Source organism: Colias philodice, chromosome 16 (genome assembly GCF_061535455.1).
Source record: "Colias philodice isolate Cphi_HAF_F1 chromosome 16, ilColPhil1 Martin Lab GWU primary, whole genome shotgun sequence".
Lineage (NCBI taxonomy): Eukaryota > Metazoa > Arthropoda > Insecta > Lepidoptera > Pieridae > Colias > Colias philodice.
Window position 1 is genome coordinate 820,941 of NC_143101.1, and position 27,561 is coordinate 848,501.

A 27,561-nucleotide genomic window follows, 5' to 3' on the forward strand; every position below is an offset into this window, starting at 1 on the left:
TTTGTCTGTCTGTCTGTCTGTATGTTCAGGCATCACGTGAAAACTAACGGTTCGATTTCGATGAAACTTGGTATAATTATACCTTACTAGCTGTTGCCCGCGACTTCGTCCGCGATTACGTCGTTTTTCGTCATTCGTCATTTAAAAAAATACGTGACACTTTATTTTTGAATGTTCTTAATTGTCTCTTATAAAATTTAACTAAATTAAAATTGAACACTGATAAGAAAATCTTAAAATCGGAGGAAATCGAAAATCTGAGGAAAACATGAATGAATGTGATTTAAATTCTACATTACTTAGTATTTCAAATAATAATCTAAATTAAATGTAGATTAACAGTTTGAGCGCACCGTTATAGAATATATTGTACCTAAGTATTAAATTACGTTAGTTTACATAGTAACAAAACAAAAACACGATGACTTTCTTTCGCGCTCGGTACCACAAACTAAGCATGTTAATGGTACGTGGCCCGCGTCACTTGACCCCCCGCGAGTTCCCCTCCGTTGCTATGCGAAAATACATTCGTCGCCCTGCTGTAGAAAAAATTGTAATACTGTGGCCTGGGCGTTATAACACGCCCAGGAAGTTCTTGAGTCTTTATAACAATTTTATATTAATATCACCATTCACCATCTTGAGGAAAAGCTTCTAATGTCGATTTAAAACTGCATACATACGAATTAACCTGATGAAACATGTTCTAAAATTGTCCTTACTCCACTTTAAAGCATTACAAAAATAACATACTACGTTAATATCGCCTATACAGAAGATGATGATCTGTAATCAATTGTGAGGTTATAAGCAAACCCACTTTTATATTTGTCGGACCCCACCACCGAATTCGTAGATTGATCTTCTATGTTTACCTCTAATCTAAGTCATTAAGACTATGTCGAAATCTGTCTGCAAAGAGGGGCCTCCCGCTATTCGTCCGTTTCCAGAGACCGAATAGTTTCAATTCTTAATCTTGTCTGGCGTTTGCCGACGACATAGTGTTAGTGTTTGACGGAGATACGGGTTTAGAAATAGAGGTCAAGGCAAACCGCATATTAGGAAAAATTGACGAATGGGGTGTCAGAAATAAGCTGAAATTCGCGCCACACAAGACATGTGCCATGCTCTCGACAAGAAAACTAAAATATGACAAGCCACGACTTACAATGGGTAGTGTGGACATCCAATATTTCGATAATATTAAGATACTGGGCCTTATTATTGACGGCGGCCTGACATTCAACGACCATGTCGGGAACGTTTGCAAGAAGGCAATCGCCCGCTACAAGCTATTAGCGAGAGCAGCTAGAGTAAGTTGGGGGCTTAACCCCCAAGTAGTTAAGACTATATATATCGCAGTTATAGAACCGACTATCTTGTATGCATCAGCAGCGTGGGCACCCACAGCGGAAAAGATGGGGGTCCAAAAGAGGCTTAACACCGTTCAACGGGGTTTTGCCCAGAAGATCTGCAGAGCATATCGGACTGTCTCCCTGAACTCTGCGATGCTGTTGGCTGGGATTCTCCCTCTTGATCTCAGGATACTCGAAGCTTCGAGGCTTTATGAGATCAAGAGGGGTGTGTCGCACCCAGCGGTGTTGAGGGACAGGGAGGTGGAACGAATGGCACCCGCGATTGAGGACCCACATCCGGCAGAGCAGGTAGAGCTGAGGTTCGGCTTGGTAGATGAGGACACCTATGCCGACGTGGTTGACAGCCACGTCCACAGGGTCTATACGGACGGCAGCAAGATTGAGGGTCGCGTCGGAGCCGCCCTTTCCGTATGGAAAGGTGAGGCCGAGACAAAGGCCATTAAGCTTGCGTTGCCACCGTATTGTACCGTCTATCAGGCTGAGCTCCTAGCGCTCAAAAGAGCAGTAGACATAGCCTGCAAGAGCGGAGCGGCAAAGGTCGGTGTCCTCAGCGACTCCAGATCGGCGCTCCAGGCGGTTACCCTGAGTTCCCCTCATCCCCTGGCTGTGCAAACACGGGCGGCCCTCCGAAAAGCTGCATTGCAGAGGCGGGAGGTCTCCCTGTTTTGGATTAAGGCGCACGCAGGGCTTAAGGGGAACGAACGGGCAGACGAGTTAGCCAAGGGGGCCGCTCTGGGGTTGAGGAGGAAACCGGATTACGATCTGTGTCCTGTTTCATTCGTCAAGCGTATTTTGAGACAGGATACGATTGGCGAATGGGATAGGAGATACGATGTAGGAGGAACGGCCGGAGTCACGAAGCTCTTTTTCCCAAGCGCTGCTGCTGCATACAAGGTAGTCGGGAAAATAGACATCACACACCACACCACACAAGTACTGACTGGTCACGGCGGATTCGCCTTCTACTTGAACAGATTCAAGCTGAAGGATAATCCGTCCTGTCTATGTCAGCCTGGAGTTGAGGAGACGGTTCCTCACCTGTTACTCGAGTGCCCAATTTTTGCAAGCAATAGATATGCTATTGAGCAAAAATTGGGCATGGCGATGACGGGTGAGAATCTGCCTTCCGCCCTGGGGGACAAGTGTAGGGATGCGTTCCTACAATATTGTAGAAATATTGTAGTCGTAGTGAACCAAAGGAATAGTGTGTGATATTAGTTTAGTTCTTTACTGTGATATAGGATTAAGTTGAGTGTTTTTGTGCCGTGTTTTTTTTTCTGAATTTTATAATAATTTATTTTGATTTAAATTTTATAGTGTTTTAAGTAATTATTGTATTTTAGCTATTTTATTAGTAATTTATACCAGTATTTTTTATTTTGTTTTAAAATTTATATTGTTTTTTTATTGTATTTTAATGTTATTCGTGCAAAAAATAAATAAATGCAAAAAATGTCTCTGGACTATAATCCAGAGGTGGCGCGAACACCCTGTGATGACGGGTGCCTTTTATAAAAAAAAAAAAAAAAAAATTCTTAATCTTTCATTAAACAAACTTATTAATCGTTTTTGTCTCAATTAATGGTAATATTCGCGTCCTTACTCTAGTCATTGCTTATGCTCATGTTCATCTTCAAGAGATCGAATAATATTATGGTGCACCCTATCATTTGTCAAACGGTCTTCATATTGAGTAAAAGTTTCAGATTCTCGAGATAAAATATGACGGCCATGATCAGCTGTGAGACATTATACCCTCTCAGTGAAGGTTTCGGTCTCACGGGATAGTACATGCCGTTCGCGGTCAGCTGTGAGCCGCAATTCTCGTTGTGAAGCGGTTTCAGGTTCTCGGCATAACACATGTTGTTTTCGGCCTATAGTAATCCTCTTACCTCTAACGATTCTTGAGAACTCTTATTTCTCATTTTCTTAGCTTTGCTCGATTTTCGAGATAAAGATTTTTTAGGTGGCACTGATGCATGAAAATAAAAATTGAGTTGAAACGGACTGAGAGTGTTATAGACAAATATAATCAGAAAGCTTCGAACTCCTAAGCTATCGGAAGTTACACGTGTTATTGTGAGTCAACCGTAAAAGATATACATTTATGATGTCGGGAGATATTTTTTATATAATAAGGAGAACATTTCTTTCATACAATATGATTTCTGTGTAGCTTTAACTCTACTTTTACTGCTCTGCTCAGGAATATGTAAAATAATTGTACCAAGTTTCGTTTAAATCCGTAGAGTAGTTATTGTTTCTATAACGGTTATACGGACAGACAGACGGACAAAAATTTTACTGTTTGCTTCGTTGGCATCAGTGTCGATCCCTAATCACCCCGTGATAGTTATTTAGGAAATATATTTCATGTACAGGTTTAATATAAGTATACATAATATATTTAGATTCCAATTTCCATGTAACGTTAAATTCGACTATACAATAACTAACAGACAACGCAGGTTACTCTCGTTTCCGTAAGTTGAGGCGGCTACATTTCAATATATGGCTGTGAGTGTGTAAAAATAAATCCAGCTAGTTTCACATCACACTTATGTTTATAATTAGCTATACGACATGAAAATATACATATTAATTACCAAGCAATAATCATACAGGTAAATACTGAACAAAAGTATTAACAGTCAAAGTTTTTTTTTACTAACATTTAACAACATGTAAACGATGAAGAAATAATAATTATCAACGAACTAACCTTTTCTATAATACTTAACACAGCACATTTTTTAAATTATCTTGCTCAACTCTGCTCAAAAATTTGAGGGTTTTGTTGGAACTTTAATGTGTCAAAACTATGATATATCTAAACTACGATACAAATGCGGAAATGCTCATTACAATCTGTGAATTTAAAGAATAACTAACAACATACTATTCAATTTTATTGAGCTGATGAATATCTTTTGCCTGGAAAATCACCGCCGCCTATTAAATATACTGTGTGGTCTTATAAAATCGTAACATAATTTCTTTAACTACTAAATTTTAATAAAATGAGCTTGAGCTTATATTAGGCAAAAGTATACATTAAAATTTCAGGACCGCACCTTAAATGGGGCGCTTGGAAAATATGCCTACGGGTTAAATTATTAGAGAAATGATACACAACAAAGTTATGTTGATTCCATTTTATTTATAAAATATAATGAAAATGGGCAAATATAAAACATATTATGTAAAATGATTAAAAATAAATAAATGAAGCAACTACGATTCAAAGAAAACATCTTTTTCAGTGTGAAAATGCTCTATGCAATCCTGGATGATGAGTATATCATGTACTCTCATCCCAGTACGGTCGATAGCCATAACGATAAATATTATAATCAGATAACAGCAAAGTCAGAATAAAAATCATAACTTGTACAGTTGTGAGTGCAAAATTTATGTTTCATTTGGCAATAACATTTTTTTCGGTACTAAAACGTATTAGTTTGATATGTGGTTGGCTGCCCCTTCTCTCCTTCCTGAAAAATATCCTCCAAAATTACCCGAGATACTTCCAATGATTGAACCATACGTTGGACATTAACTTCAGTCAAAAATTGACGAAGCGGATGATTACTAATTTCCACTTAATCCTCGCTGCCACTATCTTCATCATCAAATCATCAATTTTCAAGTGGTGTTGTAAAATTGTCAGCAGAAATCGTCTTCCAAAGGCGATATAATTTTATGAACATTGAATCTGTAAATAAAAAATCAAAAGTTAACTGTAAATCTATAAAAAAAGCTACTTACAAATAAAATTTTATCAACAAACTACTGTTCCCAACGCACCTCAAAATCTTGTAAAAGTCAAAAAGAATTCATCATTTTATTATTTCATTCTAAAAGTGTAATATAAAACCTTTATAAAACCAATAAAAATGTTGTGTGGTTTTATGAAACCACGGTAAAAGTGAAACTTAGGCACAAAATTATCGTATTTGTACGATAATTATCGTACGGTTCGACCGTCACGCGACATGCGCTACACAGACCAAAAAGTTTGAGACGATGTAATAAAAGTTTCACTTTAAAAAACATGAATTGCTATCATTATAAATAATAAATACCTATAAAAGTAACAACTTACCTTTTGTGGGAACGCATGGTGAAAATTCACAAAACACAAAGATTGAATTTGATATTTTTGGTTTTATGACATTCAAATGCTTTATAAATATAAATTTATAAATAATAAATTTATAAAGAATAGAAACATTCGATCACGAAATTATGTGGGTTCGAGTCCCGCCTCGTGATCGAATTTTTTCTATTCTTTATAAATTTATAAAACACGAAGATTTTAAAAATGTAACCAATGAACACAATCAATATAAGATTAATTGTAATATTGCTCTGAGATTGTAATGGTGTCTAGTTTGACTTAAAATAATAAACATCTACCCTCACTTTTAAAAATGTAGGATATTCACACGAAATATAAGCGCACCTTATAGGGAAGGGAAGATATGGGTTAAAGAGTTAAATAAATAACATGATTATATTTAAATTATTAATTTTCAACAGTATTTTCAGTAGTGTTAACATGTAAATTGATTCGATTTTTACGAAATCTCATAGATGGCGCTGTTTCAGATTTGTCTTTATACTACTAAATTCATTAAACTGTTTCTCTGCCCAAATTACGTAAATGACATAGTTTTTATTTTGTAAAGCTAGATAATAGCATGGCTCACTCGAAACCAACATTTAAACATGAGTCTTTAGATTGTACGCTGTCGTAGTACACGGAATATGTAAGAAAAATAAAGGTTCACAGCTCCTCCCCCGAAGGTGATATCATGATAATATGTTTAAACTATCCTCACCCGACCTCTTAGGAATATTCATGCAAAATTTGAAGTAAATCTATGCAGTACTTTTCGAGATTAGCTCGGTCAAACATACAGACAAACAGACAAACAGACAAACAGACAAAAATTCTAAAAACTATATTTTTGGCTTCTATATCGATTATAGATCATGGATTATGTATTCTTTTAAAAAAATATTCAATGTACAGTTTTGACTTTCCTACGATTTTATTATATGTATAGATTATCCTGGGCATAAAAAAGGATACTTTTTATCCCGGAAAAATACGTAGAAAAAAAATCTTAATTTTTCTTAATTTTTCCGCGCGGACGGAGTCGCGGGCGGAAGCTAGTATTAATTAAAAATATCCAACGTTTTTATTTTCTATACCTTTTTTGCGATAGGGTCAATGCACATTCTTATTTTTGTAAAATTTCAATCCAAGATGAAATTTTAAAGTGAAACTTTTATTACATCGCATCGTCTCAAACTTTTTGGTCTGTGTAGCGCATGTCGCGTGACGGTCGGCTGCCGAGTAGGTATAAAGCAGTGATCGGAAAAGTTTCACTTTTACCGTGGTTTCATAAAACCACACAATTTTTTTTACATAAATTTGTTTCAAAAGGATATACTCAAAACATATTTTAAACTATTTCACAAATAAAACTGAAAGTTTAATAGACTACCTTGATTATATTCTATATTTATTTATAAGAAAGAGCAAAGGCTCTCTAATTGACAACATTTCAAAATTTTAAGCTACTTATTTTTTTATTTTAATGAAAACTAGATCAAAAATTATTATACACGTATTTTTTGCTTTTTCTAAATATGGAAGTTTTCATTCATCTTTTTGAGTTTTAAAATCATCTCATTCTAAAATGTCGTAAGCGCCAAATGACGTCATACATACGGAGGAATACATTTTTTCCTTTGCCACATACCTCGTTTAAATTAAAAAAAAATCTTGACAGTTTACATTTTGGCACATTTGTCACTTTGATTCGTCAAGCTTTGTAAATATTGTTACTTGTTATTTGCTGATCCAAATTTTAAACAATAGAAACTTATTCACAAGTACTGATGATGATGACTTTATGCAGGATTTGATAAGGGGTGATGAAAATTTCTGGGAAACAAATATACATACTATCCCAAAAACGTTGGAAAGTGTTAAATAAATACAACTTTTAGTAAGTAAACAAAGTCTTTTATTTCAAGAAAATTATGAACACTATAGGCACTATTTGTATAATATAAATGAATAAGTCCAACTCCAATCAAATAAACATCACGCTAATGAGATTAAATTAGAAAACCAAAACACAATAACACGATTTAAAAGTTTGTTTACATGAATAATTCACAAAAATGACATTAATATGAAATTTGACACATGCCATACCCTGTAAATGTCAGTGATAGTTTTTTTTTTACTTTTTTTAAATTAGGCTAAGGCGCATTTTTATTCCTCCGTATGTATGACGTCATCATCACATTTATCGTTTTTATTTAATTTCTCTTAAAATATGCGATTAAAAAATGAAATAATTTTTTTTCTGTAATCGCAAGAGCAAAATAAAGAAACGGTTTTTTTCTTTCATGGCCTTATAAAAAATGAAATGTTGTCAATTCAGAAAACATTGTACATAGTTACATAATCTTGTCTTATAATATATATATAAATCTCGTGTCACAATGTTTGTCCTCAATGGACTCCTAAACCACTTAACCGATTATAATAAAATTCGCACACCATGTGCAGTTCGATCCAACTTGAGAGATAGGATAGTTTAAATAATATATATATATAAATCTCGTGTCACAATGTTTGTCCTCAATGGACTCCTAAACCACTTAACCGATTGTAATAAAATTCGCACACCATGTGCAGTTCGATCCAACTTGAGAGATAGGATAGTTTAAACATGTAGGTACCACGGGCGAAGCCGGGGCGGACCGCTAGTAGTATATAATATAAGATTTGTTTTGGCCAAAATAAAGATTTTTATTTATAAAATAAGGATGTCTTTTATTCATCTAGCTATAATTATAAAATTGTCTGATTATGGCTATCTATAATCTTTTATAAAGAAGTGCTAATTAAAAAATCTTAGATTTTAAAATTTATTTTAGAAACAACATTTAAAAGTTATTATTATTACTATTACGTAAGTACATGACTAGGTAATTGTTTGAAATACAGAAAAAAACCGTAAATAAAACTGAAAATGTTGAATTATGTATTATGAAATTCTTATGTATTTAATGTTGTATGATATAAAATATTAGTTTTTACAATGTGTGTGTAAAAGAAAATTAATTAATATAATTTTGGAAACACTTACGTCTTAATTTTTAGAGACCCGCGGGGTAGTACGTTGATGTCTCTAATAATTTGTAAACAGCAGAAAATAACTGTTTATTGTATGCCCTATCTAATATCTATACTTTAATATTATAAAGCTGAAGAGTTTGTATGTTTGAACGCGCTAAGCTCAGGAACTACTGGTCCGACTTTAAAAATTCTTTCGGTGTTAGATAGCCCATTTATCGAGGAACGCTGTATGCGCATAGGCTATATTATATCAAACTCAAACTCAAACATTTATTTATTCAAATAGACTTCTTTTAGAATTCGAAAGTGTCGAATCGTCATTACATATTTTTAATATTTACCACCGATTCGGAAAGCAGTATCTATGGAGAAGAACCGGCAAAAAACTCCATAGTTGTTCTTTTAAAATCATGTCAATATTACAATTTCATTTTACATACTAAGTAACTTATATCTAACTACATAATATATCATAATATGCCAAAGAACTGTCCTGTGATTCTTACGCGACAACCCTCCATGGATTTTCATCTTCCATAAGTATATTCCTTAACACTGTAATAGGCTCTCTGAACTAATACATTTTTTACATAAGTTTTAAATTTAGCACTACTAAACAATCATCACGCTAAGACCAACGGGATAACTAAGATTCTATTTTGAGGATCCTATTTATTTTTTTACGTTTTCTCAAACCATTGAGATAAATTCTATCGAATAGTAAAACTAAAACTTAAATTATGATAAAGGTTTTGCTGAAAACTGAAAAAAGAGACAACTGTGTAATTTCTATAAAACGACTAGGTATAAACCATAACCTCTCTACATGTGGACCTAATTTTAGTTGAATTAATGAAGGAAAATCATTTTCTTAGTAGTTGGAACTTCATAGTTTACTATAGTAATGAATTTTCACCTGGAAAGTTTTCCGATATCTACGATATTTTTGACATTAAGAGAGATACACTTTTTAATCCCGTTTTTTTTTTTCAAAATCCTAGCTGCCCTGGCAGACGATGTTCTGCCCTATTGATCCTTTTTGGTGTTTTCTCTCCATAAGAACCTTGTGCCTTTAAAAAAACGTAAAAAATGGCAATTTATTTTTAGAAAGATGTAGTTTCCAATAGAAATAAGATCAATTTATTACTAGATTTTATTACTTTTTGTAGAAATTTCACCTTTCCGATTTCGGAACCCTCGAGACATTTGACAATCTCGCGCTTAACCAGCAGTGTTAAGGTCAAAAATTAAGTCCTTACAACCCGTCGTTACTTCGCTTTTGAACTTCAGTACTTATAAATAAATGTATAGCGGATGCTGACCTTAAATTATTCATTTAATCGAAATTTCCGAACGAGGTGCTCGCGTTGTGAAATTTTATCGCAAAAAATGTTATTAATTGTGTGTTTAACTGTTTTATTGTTCTCATGTCGTGATGTTTATTGTTATAGACTTAATGGTGAGTTCTTTTACATGCTTTTAACGTATTTAATTTTAGTTGTATATAGTTCTAGAAAGATCTTAAATATAGATAAGTTTGAGTATATGCCCTTTAAACAATTGAAACTGAATAAATTAGGATGTCACCAGCGCATATTTTTAATTTTGCGTAACAAATATAAGTTTTTAATTAATAATTATTATTTATATTAATTGACAAGCCTAATAACAATACTGCCTACATTACTGCCTGTCATTATTTTAGACTAAATTTCTAAATCGTTTATATTGAATGAAAATATGAAAATGACCTATAAACTATAAAAGTCTACAATCAAATTTATTACTGTACAAGCTATTTGGCTAATGTAAGAAAAAATAAATAAGAGAAATAAATAGAGTGAGAATATATCTACCTATACTTAATATTATAAAGAGGAAACCTTTGTATTTTTGTATGTTTGTATTGAATAGGCTCAAAAACTACTGGACCGTTTTCAAAATTTCTTTTACCATTACTTAGAGGGATTCTTCCGAATATGTATTTTATCCCGGAAAACGTAAATATGTACCACGGGCGAAACCGGGGCGGATCGCTAGTTAGGTATAAGTTAAATTACTACATGGATAAATTTAGAAAATTACTAGCTCTTCCGGCAAATGTTGTTCTCCTTTTAAGGACTCCTATCACGGGATATCGAAGTCCCCCCCCCCAGACCTATCGAATATGCATACGAAATTTCATGGATACGTTCAAGTCGTTTCGGATGAGTTTAATTACAAACACCGCGACATGAAAATTTTATATATTAGATAGTATACCTACTACCCACATAGGTACATAAATACGGACGAAAATGCGTGTTTCAGTCGACATTATTTGTAAGAAAAATTGTGTACATGTCTGTCACGATTTAGCAACGTCGAATGTTTTATAGATTCTTAAACGACATAAATATTGTAAATCTTATATATAAAAATGAATCGCAAAATGTGTTGGTAAGCGCATAACTCGAGAACGGCTGAACCGATTTCGATAATTCTTTTTTTATTATATTCCTTGAAGTACGAGGATGGTTTTTATGTAGAGAAAACGTAAATATGTACCACGGGCGAAGCCGGGGCGGACCGCTAGTCTTATATATAAAAATGAATCGCAAAATGTGTTGGTAAGCGCATAACTCGAGAACGGCTGAACCGATTTCGATAATTCTTTTTTTATTATATTCCTTGAAGTACGAGGATGGTTTTTACGTAGAGAAAACGTAAATATGTACCACGGGCGAAGCCGGGGCGGACCGCTAGTCTTATATATAAAAAACCGGCCAAGTGCGAGTCGGGCTCGCGCACAAAGGGTTCCGTAGCAGCAAATATAATAAATTACAGTTAAATCAACCTATCTCAAAAACTATAAGAGATACTTTGATCAAACCAAAAATCGTTGAAAGAGTTAATTAGCATGCATCACCTCTATTTTTTTTAGAATTTTATACCCCGTAGTTATAAAAATAGAGGGGGGGGGACATACTTTTTACGACTTTGAGAGCTGATATCTCAAAAACCGTTCACTTTAAGAAAAATGTTTTTTAGAAAACTTTATATCATTTTAAAAGACCTTTCCATTGATACCCCACACGGGTATGTACATCGAAAAAAAAAATTTCATCCCTCAGTTACATGTATGGGGGGCCCCACCCCCAATTCTTTTTTTTACTATTTAGTGTCATATTTTTGTAGCGGTTCATACAACACATATTCCCATCAAATTTCATCACTGTAGTACTTATAGTTTCCGAGTAAATCGGCTGTGACAGACGGACAGACGGACAGACGGACAGACGGACATGACGAAACTATAAGGGTTCCGTTTTTGCCATTTTGGCTACGGAACCCTAAAAATGAATCGCAAAATGTGTTGGTAAGCGCATAACTCGAGAACGGCTGAACCGATTTCGATAATTCTTTTTTTATTATATTCCTTGAAGAACGAGGATGGTTCTTATGTAGAGAAAACGTAAACATGTACCACGGGCGAAGCTGGGGCGGACCGCTAGTCTTATATATAAAAATGAATCGCAAAATGTGTTGGTAAGCGCATAACTCGAGAACGGCTGAACCGATTTCGATAATTACAATACAATACAATACAATACAATACTATTGTATTGTATTGTATTGTATTGTAACTCGAGAACGGCTGAACCGATTTCGATAATTCTTTTTTTATTATATTCCTTGAAGTACGAGGATGGTTCTTATGTAGAGAAAACGTAAACATGTACCACGGGCGAAGCCGGGGCGGACCGCTAGTATTAAATATTTTTATTACGATATAATAAAATATACCTAGACATATTATAATTACTTAATAGTTAATACTATCTGCTGACAGAGTTACTTTCGCATTTATAATATTAGTATAGTATATAATCTTATATATAAAATTCTCGTGTCACAATGTTAGTCTGCATACTCCTCCGAAACGGGTGGACCGATTCTCATGAAATTTTCTGTGCATATCGGGTAAGTCTGAGAATCGGCCAACATCTATTTTTCATATGTACCACGGGCGAAGCCGGGGCGGACCGCTAGTATTATATAAACTTTATTGTACAATAATTATGAAATAGAGTAGTTTGTATTTAAAATTAAATATATTCTAAGAACTACTAACTATGACTAGGGCCTATAATTAAAACTTTTAATTACTGACAGGGAATGGGTCTGGTTTTAAATTAATTCATAATATTTATGTATAAATTATCTACTACAGAACCACATTCTATGCTCCTATTTATTGATTATTTCGTTATTATTAATTATACATTTTATATTAAAATAAGGAAACCTATCCATGAAAAAGATGTGCTATCCTGAATACCCAAAGGGGGGACGGGACTTCCATTTTTTTAATCTATACTAATATTATAAAGCTGAAGAGTTTGTTTGAACGCGCTAATCTCAGGAACTACTCGTCCGTTTTGAAAAATTCATTCGGTGTCAGATGCCCATTTATCGAGGAAGGCTATAGGCTATATATCATTACGCTAAGATCAACAGGAGCGGAGCCACGCGGGTGAAACCGCAAAGCGCCGCGGCCGCCTGTGTTTTGTATAAATTGTAATAATGTTCAGTAATCAAGCGACATCCCTTTTTAAATTTAGTTTTCAAAAGTTCTGCTATCTACTAAATACTACAATAAAACGTATAAATGTATATAAATTGTTTAAGATTTTTTTTTAGTTCTTGTAATTCGAACATTGGCAATCAAAATTGGCCGACCCTACAGAAGGTTATGAGACCTTTATCGTGATCTCGTTCAGTTTTAAGTAAAATTGTAAAGTTGAGCGAACGGTTAATAAATATATCAATTTATAAATTATTCATGAATAATATTCGATTCATTCAAACTTAGTTAGAAGTTACGTTGAAGATACAAAGATCTCCTAGTAATAGGTTTTTTTTTTGAAGAACACATGTCACATTATGTTGTATACAGTTACTAATTGCGAAAGTACTTTTGTCTGTCTGTCTGTCTTTCTGTTCATCACAGCTAAGCCACACAACCGATTTAAATGAAATTTGGTACACAGATAGTTTGCGATGTTGCGGGTTTTCCTATGACTACACGGCGAAGCCGCGGTCCGTATATAATCATAATTTCTTTTAAATTTGAGAAATTTTGAAGACCGTTAAAACAATTTAACGATTTTTAATAAATTATAATAACTACTACTACGGATAATTTAATTAAACTATAAAGTACTTACATTTTTGCGAATCAATTGTTCAAGATGAATCACTGTTTTTGTTTTATAAGTATTTACAATTTTAACGGCGAAATTTGAACATAAACTTAAATAATTTGGAAAATCCAAATGTGCACGCCTCATAATTTTTTTTTAATAAATATTTATTAATTATTATTTTTGTTTATTTAATAACAATTAAACCACATCGAATCAGACCCTGAAAAATGAAAGGGTTCTATTCCTGAGCATACTCAAGCGTAAGAGAAAAAAAAAGACTCGATTAGTAAAGTATTTCGGTCGCTATCGTGTTAACAAGAAAAAGGATCCGCACATACAGACACACGGACGTCCAAGACAGAACTTTTTTAAACTGTTTTTTAACTAGTTTAAATAACAAAAATGACATCAAAAATATCATGAACGTTAAAAATAGTGTTTTTTCTTAATATGTGTGTGTATGTATTATCTTACAAGTGCAATGTATGATACATAAAGACATTTTAAGTTTGAAAAATCAGATGTTTTTCGCGAAGTGACAGTAGTACCCACCTCAACGCTTCGCTTATGAGGCGTGCAATAATATAATACATAATATGATAAACTACACTTTTAATACTTAAGTGAAACTAGTTTAAAAATGATTTATTGTTGTAAGTAACTGCGCGGGAAATTTTATTTTAAAGATGGAATGAAAAAATTTTTTTTTCTTTAGACTTTTTTTTCAGAAACAGAAAGATTTACATCATAATTTAAATTAATTAATAATTTTATATTGTGCCTCATTGTTCGTTTTCCCAAAAAATAGCAGACTTTTCTTAGTTAAAAATTATATTAAATTAAAATTATTCAAGTATTTTTAATTTGAAAAAGTCCACTAAACCGTTTTTTGTTTTTTAGCAGTTCCTAGATTCCTTTGCTTGCTTGTTTTTTTTTAATTCATCGTTTTGAAATTTGAATTTAGTACACGAAAAAGAAAAGAATTCTGTATTTAATCGTAGCTCCATTAGAATAATCCTCATAAATGTTGTTAATAATGATTTTAAAGTGAAAAAATAATAAGTTTGTTAATATGTATGTGTATGGGAAGTTACAGCCGTTCAAAGGTTAGTGGATCAATTATTATTAGATATACTTATAGTAGGGGAGCCCAGGATGCTAAATGTGGATTTACTCGAGCGTCACGGGAACCTATTAGAATTGGTAGATTAGACCATAGCGAGAAAAAAAGGTCCTATAATGTTTTCACTTTTAGCGGTGGGGAAGGGTTTTTTGATTTTTTTTAATTTAAAAAAGAAAAAAATTGGCTTGAAAATACTCAAGCGCGTTAGATATTGATATTTTGCATGCTCCAGGACGTCACTGAAAAAAAGTATACGTTAATCTGACGATTTAAGTGGCGATTTAATCGCTATGAAGAAAGGGTAAAAAATTAAAGTAATATTATTCGAGCGCGTCAGATTAATATATGGGGGGGTTAATTACAATATAAGAAGTCCCCATTTCGCTAATCTGACGATTCGAGCTCAACCTTAGGGAATTATGGATTATTCAAATTTTCCAGCGGGGCCCCTGAGCGCACCCACCAACCATAACTGCTCATATTGACTAGAGGTACTAATGAATAGCTAAGGTACCGTCCCTTATAGTAATCTGACGCGCTCGAGTAAATCCCAAAATCCCCTCTTGGCCTCCCCTACTATTAGGTCTAAACAAGTTTGGAATCAAAATAAATTATTTGATTTTAATTTTTGAATCAGATAATAATTCTATTCACTAAGATCTTTTTGATTGGATATTCGCTTTTGAAAAACAATATATTGATGAATTGTTGAGTGCAAATCATACTAATCACTACATAGTATAAAACAAAGTCGCTTTCTCTGTCCCTATGTCCCTTTGTATACTTAAATCTCTAAAACTACGCAACGGATTTTCATGCGTTTTTTTTAATAGATAGAGTGATTCAAGAGGAGGGTTTTAGTATATAATTTATAAGGTTTTAGACAAAGCTGGCGAAGCCGCGGGCGGATAGGTAGTTCATTATAAAAAGCAGTCTTCATAAGTGAACTATATCTTTTTGTTAAGGTTAAACGTACCTTCGTAAAATGTGCGATTTGTAAAACTTATGATTAATCTTGGAATAACCAGTGGGTTAAATGTCATCGAAAGTACTGTCCTTGCACTTGACTTTTGTCACTTACAGAGAATTTTATATGCATTAATAAATGCTCTGTTCGGTTTATCCCTTATCCGGGTAAACATGTATTATGAACTTTTGAAGTACGTACTTAAAAACTAATCAATAGTTTTAAAACACGTTGTAATTTTTCAATGTGTAAATATCGATCTTTTTTTTAGACTTTTTCTTAGTCTATATAAATATTATATTGTAATGTCTTTTTTTATAAATAACAATAAACTATTTCATTTAGATCCATTTAAAGTTATTAAATAATTTTCTAAGCGATGGATTCCTGATCTTTGTGCAAAAAGGCTGCTATCTGTAAGCAGTGTATGAAAAATGGATGTATTCCAATTTAAACCAAATTTCTAACTATTGATACAATCAATATCAGGTACCTACTTATTAGTAATACAATCTATAAAAAAGTGTGTGACCCGAGCACACGTGCCAGAAGTGAAATTTCTTTAGCAAGATTCGAAGATACCAAAACCGTCGTCGCCTTACTCCATGACGTGACGGTATTGCAATGACGCGACCTTGAAATTTTACTCTCAACGCGCTCTAAGAAGCTTCACATCAAAAACAATATTAATATGAGGAAGTCATGAGATTAGTCACAAAAAGTTCCAAGTCGTTCATTGAAGTTCGATACAGGGTCAGTTAAAATTTTCCGTATTGAGAAATTAATTGATTCTACACGTATCACAGAATAAATAAAAACAACTTTTACTGGTACATACGTAAGAACGATAACTTTTATTTTTATAAAGATATATTATAAAGATTATAAAGATTTGGTGAAGAATTTGATAAGTTTTAAGTATAAATATGTCAGTACTTGATACCGAAGAAGAAATATGAATAATCAATAAAAATAATTTAATCAATAAAAACACAGGCAAATCCATGAAAAACGTATCCCGTTTCACTTCCCAACCACACAATAATCTATCAATCAACAATCTATCCAAACTGAGTAATAGAATTAATGTAGGTAATAAGTTAAATTATGAGGAAGGTCTATCCTACAGACAATATCACTATTTCGACCAAATAGTACATAACAGTAAATCAATGAAAAATCTTTGGAATATGGGCAAAATGTTCCTTTCAAGAGTAAAAATGAGTCACAGTCTATATTAAACACTAGCAGTGCCGAGCGGTTTTACCCGCGTGGCTCCGCTCCTGTTGGTCTTAGCGTGATGATATAATATACAGCCTAAAATAGCCTTCCTCGATAAATGAGCTAACTAACGCCGAAACAATTTTTCAAATCGGACCAGTAGTTCTCTAGATTAGCGCGTTCAAACAAACAAACTCTTCAGCTTTATAATATTAAAAGTATAGATTCTTGGTTAATTATATATATTTTCTTTTATTCTAGAAACTGAACACGCGCGGATGCCACCGCTCTTCCATTTGGACAACTATGGCCGATGTTTGAGTCAAGAAGATGGCCTATACTGCCTCGTGAGCATCTCTCTCACGGCAAATCCCAAAAATGAACTTATGCAAATGATTGAGGTAAGCCTATTAGAATTAATTATGTATTGAATAATTAATTAAAACTAAACCGCCTTCAAACTAAATTAGGCAAAATAGGACCAACCGGAAGGCAAAAAGCAATGATTCTTTATCAAATAAAAGTTGATTCAGTCGAAAATTCTAAGGTTACGAATCCAAAAAAATAAAGTCTTATTAAGAAACTCCTCTTTTTTTTAAAGTTAGTTGAAATGACGGTTAAAATGAGTTCGTTAGTCTAAATTATTTACAGACAATGGGTATTAGCAAAATATGTAAATTGTTAGGATAAAAATACACACAAAACAATTTGTAAATGAGAACTTCAAAGAGATAAATGTGAGAAAATACTAACTAGTAATAAACAGTTAATTAGACTTAAAAAATGGAATGCATGTATTTACAATTTGAATCATGTTCGTTAATCGAATAAATGATTTCACAACAAAAAATTAATATAAAAAAACTTATATTTTCAGAGATACTCAGCAGACGAAATAGTACATTATAACTACACTTACTTAGATCATGGAATATGTGTCACTCGTAGATGTAAATCATACATATCGAAAATAGATATAGGAAACACAAAGGACCTAGAATCGGCCCTTGAGGGATGCATCAACAAATATTACGGAAAAAGATACGGTTTAAATACCAGTATATCAATTTATTACTGTAAACAACCAAATGAAGGCTTCAAAATAGATATAGGAGATTATATTTTTGGTGGATGTTTGTTTATATTGGTGATGATAAATCTTATAGCAACGATATATGATTGGAGACTGAATCGAACGCTCGGCAAGGACAATAGCAATGGTAAGTTACAGTGGATAGTAATTAACATATTTATAAAATACATTAAACAAATAAAAATTTTGCGTTTTCCGCATTTATAAGATCGCAAAAACATGAAGATTTCAACTTATATAACGTAAAAGCTGGTTATTTTAAAATAAACATTTATTTATATAACCCGTTTTTTCTTCTTTTTCTGTTTATTTTTAACTTTTAATTGTGTTAAAAATTACAAGCTACGCGATGATTGTATATATAATATTATTAATTCAGCACTAGTTTCTGAACTATCTTTTTCGGTTTAAAGAACTTTATTTACTTACCTCATAATAACAAGAACAATACGATCTTTTATACAATGAGAAATAAAAATTTTGCAGCTAGTATACACAATCAGCCATCGAAATTAGTTAAGTAGGTATGTCTTTAATTTATTTTTAAAAATAGTTATCGTTGAGGATTCTTATTTAGTTGATTAATCGCTTTAGGCAAGCCATTATACAACTGTGCTCCCTCAAATCTCAAGTTTTTTTTACATTAAATATGTACTTAAAATAAATTGTAGCAAGGTTTAAAAAATACGTAGTAGGCCTAGTTGTTTCAACTTTTATTGTAATCTTATCTACAGTATTGCTAAATCTACATATATAATTGCGACTAATGAATATGTTTGCATAATTATTATAACCCCAAAATACGTATTTCCTTGTTTAATGTTTCTCTAGGGAACCAGTTGCTGCTATGTTTCTCTGTTGTGCGAAATTGGAAGCAATTAATTTTGCCTGAGTCGGGTGATGAGAGATTTGAAATATTCAAAGGGATAAATGGATTAAGGTAAATACTTTTTTTATTATTAAATACGCTTGCTAATGAATAAAGAGGAAAAAATATATCTTGCACTTAAAAATTAAAAATAAATTGCTAGTTCACCTAAAATGAATTTTGTCTAATTCATATTATTGAAATACATACCTACTGTCGGCATAAAGCGGGCTAGCGAATTTGAAGCTATTGTCATATACATACTTAGTTCATGCTTTGCTAATAATAAACTTATAAGTGTTATTTAAATAAACTGTAACCACTGTAACTAAAGTCACCATACCTAATATCAAATTAGTAACTTTGCAATGGAATTTTTTTTCACTACCCTCAATACAATTTTTTTAATACCTAAATGTTATTTTCTTTTCAAACTGTAATTCTTAAATTCGAAAAATAGAAATAGAAAGAAACAATGCATATTATATTAAAAAAAAATGTATTATTTTCAGATCGATTCTGACCTTCATGATGATATTTGCTCACACGATGTGGCTCATGGCTTGCGGTTTCGTTGACAATCCACTCGATTTTGAAAAGGTAATATTTTTAAATCTTGTCTTTTTATATATAAAAATACTAGCTTTAGACCCGCGCCTTCGGTCGCGTAGCCAAAAAAAATCCCATGAGAATGAGATTTTAAAGGCGGTTTAAATGTCACTCCCTAGTCTCTAGCCTTCCAACTATAGAAAAAAATATATGTACTTAATACAAATGGTGAAAGGTTACAATGTAGGTCATTTCGTAAAGTACCTAAGTAATATATTATGGACATGAAAAAAAATCTAGATTAGTACACATAATATGAACTATAACGTTACTTTAGTGTCAGTTCTCAGATTATTTGTATATAAAAAATTATCATGCAGTTAAGCTGCATGATAATTTTTCATTGTTTAGCTGCTTAAATCTTTCTCACTTTAAGTTATAACCCTCCTTAATATTTTAAAAAAGTGGTACCTACTTACACAATTTTACGTCATAATCGCCATTTTGTTTTTTATTATTACGATAAAATCAAGTGTCATTGACACAAACAGCATAATATATCAATTAAAAATCCCTATATTTATGTAGGCTACAGAGCGTGAAAAATTCAGACATACATACATAAATAAGAGCGTGTGTACACACGTGTCAGAAGTGAAACTTCTATGGCAAGATTCAAAGATACCAAAATCGTCGCCTTACTCCATGGCGTGACGGTATTGTCATGACGCGACCTTGAAATTTTGCTCTCAACGCGCCTAAAGAAGTTTCACTTAAATAACTCTTATTTAATACGAAAAATATGTGTTTACTATAGCATTTTATTATAGACTAGCTAGTGCGAAAAATGTGTGCGTGTACTAGTGTACACAGTACATACGTAAGAAGTGAAACTTCTTTATGACCTTATTTTTCAAAAAATAATTTACTACATATATGCAACTTTACAGAAATACGTCGAATCAAAGATGGCGCGTAACGGAAAAATGTCACGCGTAACGAAAAAATGTTACACTAAATTTTTTTCCATCCCCGATAAAGAAGTTTCACTTTAAAAAGGACACTAGGCTAGGCACAAATTAGCACGCTCGCCTTGTCAGTTTAATTTAGTAGGTAATTATTACATTACTATGTTCATCGTGAAGTCTTTCATTATATAATTGTTAGTATAAATCCAAATATATTTTGTGAATTTAATGAAAAAAAGAGTGTAATATTCCTTTTCTAAAATACGGATTAATATACTTACGCGGACGGTGTCGCGGGCGGAAGCTAGTGTAAAATAGTTTTGGTGAAGAGAAAATTGTGCGTGAAATAATATGGAATGTATGATGTCTCTGCCTCACACAATTTTTAACTCAAAACAGAATCAGGTCTTTTACATTTATAAAATCGCGTAAAAATATTGTAATAAACTATCATATTTAAACAGGAAATTATGAAGTTTTACCATGTCGAGGTAAGCTGCCTGTGACAATATCATAAAGTTGGAATATTATTATTGAGTTTGGTGTTTAAATTTAGGTATATTCATAGGTTACACGCTCAGTCTGGCGTCAGTTCAGTTCATCAGTTTGATCCGGCTTAGACTGATGCCAGAATGATGGATGAAAAACACGGTATATATTCTGAAACATCAGTCCGTCAGTCAACTGGTTAGACGATAATTCTCCCGTCATTCTGAGCAGACTGATGGACTGAACTGACGCCAGACTGAGCGTGTAACCTATGTCTTACACTCATGGTGTTCGAAATAAATAAATAAATCATTTATGTCACATAAAAAATATGTTATAATCAATTTAATTATTATAAATGCGAAAGTTTTTGAGGTCTGGATGAATATGTTTTTCTCTTTCACGAAAAACTACTGGACGGACGGACGACGAAGAATGTTACCTATCTTTAAACTTTATTGAGCTGATTACCTTCTGTCCCAATTGCCTGGAAGAGATCACTACTAAGTGATAAGGCCGCCAAATGCACTAAACGGTTTTTACTTTTATTTTTGTATATTTAAGTACAGACCATACACTTGTATTAAAGAATACTAGTACATAGTAAATAAAAAAAGACGTGTGGCACTCGGGGACTGCCGCGGTAATGCTATTGCATGCTATGCCTTCAAGCCACACCTCCGCGCCCTTCGGAGTGGGGAGCGTGAGGTTTTTCGTTACGGAATTTCTGGATTCGGTCCCCGCGCTCAAGGCCCACGATAGAAGCTATGCAATAGCTTAATAAATAAATAAATAAGTTAACGAGCAAACAAAGAATTCAGTTCCTTAAAGATTTTAACAATAACAATTCCAGACATACGACAACATCCTGTACCACTTTATCTACAATGGCATGATGTTAGTACAGACCTACTTCCTCATGTCTGGTTGTCTGCTCGTCTACTCACTGAAGGTGAACCCTCACACCAAGAGCCTCACGTGGTCGCAACTACCGCTTATACTGTTTTATAGGTGGTGCAGGTATGTAGTTTTTATTGTTTATCATAATTTTATTGTGATTAAAATTTATCTTCAGAAAAAATCACGATTGTATTGATTAAAAAAAAACGATGATTGTTTTGTTAATAATATCAAAACAATCATCGTTTTTATTGTACGTAAGTACAATATAAAATCTGTAAATAATTGTTAACTAACTATCATCTGTGTTTTTATATCAATCTGTAGGGCAAAAAGTTTCGTTACAACTTTTGGTCTTACGTCTAGCCCCCTTTCGCAACGCATCATGATGAAATTTCGTTCCAATAAAATAAGAAAAGAACACCATTGCTGTTTTATTGTATTTTTTTTTTAGTTTTACAGTATAAGGTGGCAAATAGTACGTATTTTTACTTTAATATCCATTTCTCAGGTTAACCGGCAGTCTCGCAGTTATCCTAGGTTTCATAACCACGTGGTATCGCCACGTGGGTTCGGGTCCACTGTGGGACTACCACGTGACACCAATCATTAACATGTGTAGAACGTATTGGTGGTCCCACTTGCTGTTCGTTAATAATTACGTAGAGGGGAACAAGGCGTGTGCTATACAGACTTGGTAAGAATGACAGACCTATTTCTCCTTTAAAATTTTCTATTTTTTATTATTATTTATTTATTTTGTTAGTTATTAGCAGTAAATAACAGAACATAATCATTTAATTTGTATTAAAAATTCTATTTGTAAACACGCTCTTCTTAACCCACTCCATTAGAATCGACTTTGACCCATTTTAAACGGATAGATTCAATTCAAACTTTGTATACTTATCAAGGACTACAATAATTTAATGAGTTTAATCGGTTTTTTTAATACATTAATTATTTTACAACTACATTTTACTTGCGCAATATACAATCAGCAAATGTTAGGTATCTAATTTGCCTTTGTTGGATTAGATTAGATACTAGTTTTTGTTTTGATTTTATTGTTTTTTTCGATCTAAAATAATGCTATCCTTCCATCTCTTTTCCAATCGCAAGAAATAATAATCATTCAATTAATGAATGAGAGCCAGTAGAGAAGCAACAATTATTTATTAATTATCCCTTTTAATCATTATTATTAACAAAAATTTTCAGGCATCTAGCAGCAGAACTGCAAATGTTCGCCATTGGTCTGGTCCTATTCATGCTCACACGAACCCGCGGCAGGAAGTTGGCCATATTGCTAATGTTCCTCGTTGGTTGTGTGGGACCGGCTATACATGTGTGGGTGCAGGACTTCGATGGAGTTCTTGTTATGAAGCCTGAGTAAGGTTTAATTAATTTTTTAAAATAATTCTTTATTAATTGACAACAATAAAATATACATGTACATGCAGTTATGGGATAACTTACATTTATGTAAAACATAAACCATAGCTATAGGTACAATTAATTTCAATATTTGAACAATGTCTCCTATGCTAGGAAATGTCCTGTGTTTTGATTGATTGTTTTATTGGAAAAATTATAGTTTTTAGACAGGTGGCCAACTGAGTAAAATTAATTTAATTAATTATTTAATTTGTATGTAAAAATGGTGATTTTGCTATCTCTTGGGAGGTGGTCATCTTATTTATGGTCCTGCTTGAGTGGGACCAAGCGTGTGTGGATATAAGACTCTTCAAATTGTTAATGTATTTAAATAAATAAGCTATCATAGCAACGATTTAGGTACAATAGCAAAGTGTCCCAGAAAATGTCCTCTTTTCTCATTGTATTTCAAGACAGATGAAATATAATTATTCTTAGCATAACATAGAAGAACCAGATAAATTACATAAAATTATTAAATATTTTAACACATTCCTTGAACTAAATTCCAAAACGTTCCACAAAATTACAAAACATTCCAACACATTCCAGACTGTACCGCAAGTTCCAAAGCGAGATGTTCAGTAAGATGCACATAAAGTTCCACAACAACATGGCGTGTTATGCAATCGGAATGTTTCTGGGACTTTTCATATATAATGCGCAGAAGAATAAGACTTTTGAGTTGAAGAAGAAAAGGGTAAGTTTTTGCTAGATATTTGGAAAAAATTTTTGAACGTAGAGGTTAGATTGACTTTTAAGTGGTATTAAAAGAACATTAATTGTACGTAATGTCACAGACTAATAATAATATACTACGGTAATTTCAATTTTTGGCTTCCAACTGTTATAATATTATTAAATATTGATATACATATTGCAATTCTCTTCTAGAACGACATTAATCAATTTAAACATACGTACTCTATTTTGTTTTGCATCTTAGAGTTGTTACAGACGAACAGCAAGTTGTGAACGGCAGAACGGAACAACTTGCCGTTTGTCTGTAAGAACTCTTAGTCAATCGATAGTTGAAAATTAAGTCAAACTATTTTTGGGGCAATGTAATTTCATAGATAAAACAAATGTTTTGCTTCTTTTGCACTGATCAATTGCTTAAAACAGTTGACCGTCATCATCCGTTATTGGTACTATTTATAGGTAGATATTTTAATATTCTTATGTTAAATATGATTAATAATAACCGTTGATAATAACATTCAGAAATGAAGTGTCATGGTCAGGGTAAATAAGAATATTTCAGGAATTCATTAATAGTTAGAAACAAAAAGATTTCATACATTTCGTATCAGTATTGGGATTGTTACCTCAGTTTAATGACCCGGAACATTAATATAAAATTAAGGACATTAACACCTTGGCCTTATTGAAGTAAAAATAATATCTGACCTCTCCTATATTTTTTTGTTTCTTGAAAGTAAAGGATATTTATGTATTTATTTACTGTACATCATTAACTATTATAGTGTTTGTATTTAATTAGAAGGATATTTATTACTGTAGAAATATCTCATAGTACCTAATTTATAAATTTTAAGTTCGCAAAATTAAACTCAAATAATTTAATGATAAAGGTGCTAAATAAATTAATAAGTATTTTGTCAGGTACCTACCCAAAAAGAAAACTTTGTTTAGCTTTAAGTTTTTGCCTGCATTAGTCAATTTTTTATTTCATAAACCAACAAAAATCTACACTGTAGCTCACAAGAAGCTTAAAATAAATAAAAATCCTTATTTCCAGAAACTAGCCTACATCACATGGCTAATAATTCCTCTAATATTCGTCCTATACTTTTCTGGCACGATTTTCTATACGAGTGGCGGAAAAGCGTCCATGTCTCTGCGGATAATGTACGCGGCATCCCACAGGGCTCTGCTTGGGGCCTTGTTGTCGTTCCTTATACTGAGCTTGGTGTTTAAGTTCGAAGGTAATTTATAGTTAAATATTATTTATTATTTATTCTTCTTTTAATGTGCTTTAATTAGCTTCACCTGCATGTTTATATGTAACCGACTCTATCCAATAGAGTCTTCTTTGCTTACGACGATACGTATTTTTTTTAAGCTATTGCATAGCTTTTATCTCAGACTTTGAGCGCGGCGACCGAATATAAAAATTCCGTAACGAAAAAACCTAACCCACTCCAAACTCCAACCAAAATGCTATGCAATAGCTTTACCGCGGGAGTAATCGAGTGCCACACGTATTTTTTAAATGTATGTTTAATGTTTATTATCGACTACTTGTGAACCGCTTTAAAGGGACAGATTTAATTTAAATCGGTTACATTACGGTCTACATTAATTTTATAAGTTCATTCTAAATCTACACCAAAAATATATTTAAGCGTGTTCTTTAAATCTTAATACAATTGAAACTGATGTCGATACATACTTGTTCACCTTATCTTAAATTGTGTGGTTTTTAAGTTTGAACTTTGAAGGTAGTGAATGTCATTTATTACGTGGGCTTATCTGTATGTTAAGGCTTTTTTAACGTAAATGAAGTTGGAAGATACATTCTTTCTCTTATAAAATTTATTGCAATTTTGAGAATTGAATATATAAGAATACATAATTAATTACATTTTAGGAACAATCCGCCCAATCCTTGAGTGGAGCGGTTGGCGGATTCCCAGCAAACTTGCATATGCGGTGTTTCTGATACACGTCAGTGTGTTACATTACTTGCAGGGGACCAAGCATCAGCTGGGACACGCGGATTTCTTTTATGTGGTGAGATTTATTGTATTTTATTTATTTATCTTTATGAGATTTTTGAAGTGAAACTTCTTTATCGGGGTTGGAAAAAAATTTAGTGTAACATTTTTTTGTTACGCGTGACATTTTTCCGTTACGCGCCATCTTTTCCTTATCCCTACCACGAGTGATTCGACGTATTTCTGTAAAGTTGCATATAGTAAATTATTTTTTGAAAAATACGGTCATAAAGAAGTTTCACTTCTCACTAGTACACGCATTTTAATTTTAACGGATAAACTTTTTAAAAATTTGTCAAAATCTTTGAGGTCATTCTGGAATTCTCATAAAAGTTACGTAACTGCCTTTGGCACCTACAAATTTCAATTTCAAATCCATAAAAAAAGCTCATACTTAACCAATCATGCTACTTTTTACACAAAATTATGCCACAATACATTAAAGTTTGTTTCTTATGTGCTATTTTTGTAAAAATCTAAAAATTATTTATTAGGAACAATAAATTATTGTGAACTATTACCTATTTATCCAAAACTGTTCAAAAACGTGACATCCCAAAAACGTTGACAAATAATAATTAATTTGTCACATAATATCATCGAAAACTACCAATAATAACTCTCTTAATTAATTAAAAAATATTATTTTTTCCAGTTAATAGTTCATTTTGGTGTCGTCTGGGGATCTTACATACTAGCTGTTCCGATGCATATACTCGTAGAAGTACCAGTTACTAGCTGTTTCAAATTATTGTTGTATAAAGATAAAACTAGCACAGAGAAGAAAATTAAATAATTATTTAAGAAATATTTTCATTTTTGTGTAAAAAAGATAATATTAAGAAAAAATGATAATTTATGATATTTTTGAAGTGAAACTTCTTTAGGCGTTGAGAGTAAAATTACAAGGTCGCGTCATGGCGATACCGTCACGTCATGGAGTAATTAAATTGGTATCTTTGAATCTTGGCAAAGAAGTTTCACTTCTGACACGTGTGCTCGGCACACACGCTCTTTTTTAACAATTAAGTCTAAATTGTGGTGAATAAATGTGTAGGTATATAAATTTAAAAATTATTTATGAACGTTTTAAATGTTAAAAGAATAGAATTAGGGACTCTATTGTAATAGACTTAATTATGTTTCCTAATTTTGGAACGAAGTTCCTTATTTTACGTTGTGAAAGGGGGCTAGACGGAGAAAATTAAGACGAAAAGTTGTAACGACACTTTTTGCTATAGTTGTGAGTTGTGTGTTTCTCTGTCTGTCTCTCTCTCTCATAGAACTTCGTTCCATTCGGGTGTTCCTCGACATCTCTCAAATTTTTAGATAGAATTAGTAAAGTACCTAAAGCTTTGTAGAAATCCGTCCAATGATTAATTTTGTAAATTTTTAGGTATTTGGTGCCTACCAATTATCTAAATAAATTAATAAGAATTTTGTAATGGTGATTTTTATATTATGTAAGAGTC

At 32.6% G+C, this 27,561-nt stretch overlaps 2 protein-coding genes across 2 annotated transcripts; both read left to right on the forward strand.

Moving 5' to 3' along the window:
- The first annotated feature begins 1,325 nt into the window (after positions 1–1,325).
- LOC149481409 (uncharacterized) lies at positions 1,326–2,588 on the forward strand. Its single transcript, XM_089705094.1, has one exon. It carries the CDS (start codon positions 1,419–1,421, stop codon positions 2,586–2,588), a length of 1,170 nt encoding a protein of 389 aa, XP_089561220.1. The 5' UTR covers positions 1,326–1,418.
- Positions 2,589–9,903: 7,315 nt separating this feature from the next.
- On the forward strand, positions 9,904–27,136 carry LOC149481410 (O-acyltransferase like protein-like). Its single transcript, XM_089705044.1, has 12 exons — positions 9,904–10,003; positions 17,306–17,445; positions 17,922–18,264; positions 18,969–19,077; positions 19,518–19,605; positions 21,865–22,031; positions 22,423–22,608; positions 23,133–23,303; positions 23,901–24,048; positions 25,111–25,297; positions 25,963–26,105; positions 26,745–27,136. The coding sequence occupies exons 1-12, from the start codon at positions 9,934–9,936 to the stop codon at positions 26,883–26,885; spliced, it is 1,893 nt and encodes a 630-aa protein (XP_089561170.1). The 5' UTR covers positions 9,904–9,933; the 3' UTR covers positions 26,886–27,136.
- The last annotated feature ends 425 nt before the right edge of the window (positions 27,137–27,561 follow it).

Coding starts and splice junctions, on each gene's coding strand:
- LOC149481409 (XM_089705094.1), top strand. CDS start 1,419: ATGGGGGTCCAAAAGAGGCTTAACACCGTTCAACGGGGTTTTGCCCAG.
- LOC149481410 (XM_089705044.1), top strand. CDS start 9,934: ATGTTATTAATTGTGTGTTTAACTGTTTTATTGTTCTCATGTCGTGAT. Junction 19,606..21,864: donor ATCCACTCGATTTTGAAAAG/GTAATATTTTTA, acceptor TAACAATTCCAG/ACATACGACAACATCCTGTA. Junction 26,106..26,744: donor ACGCGGATTTCTTTTATGTG/GTGAGATTTATT, acceptor TATTTTTTCCAG/TTAATAGTTCATTTTGGTGT.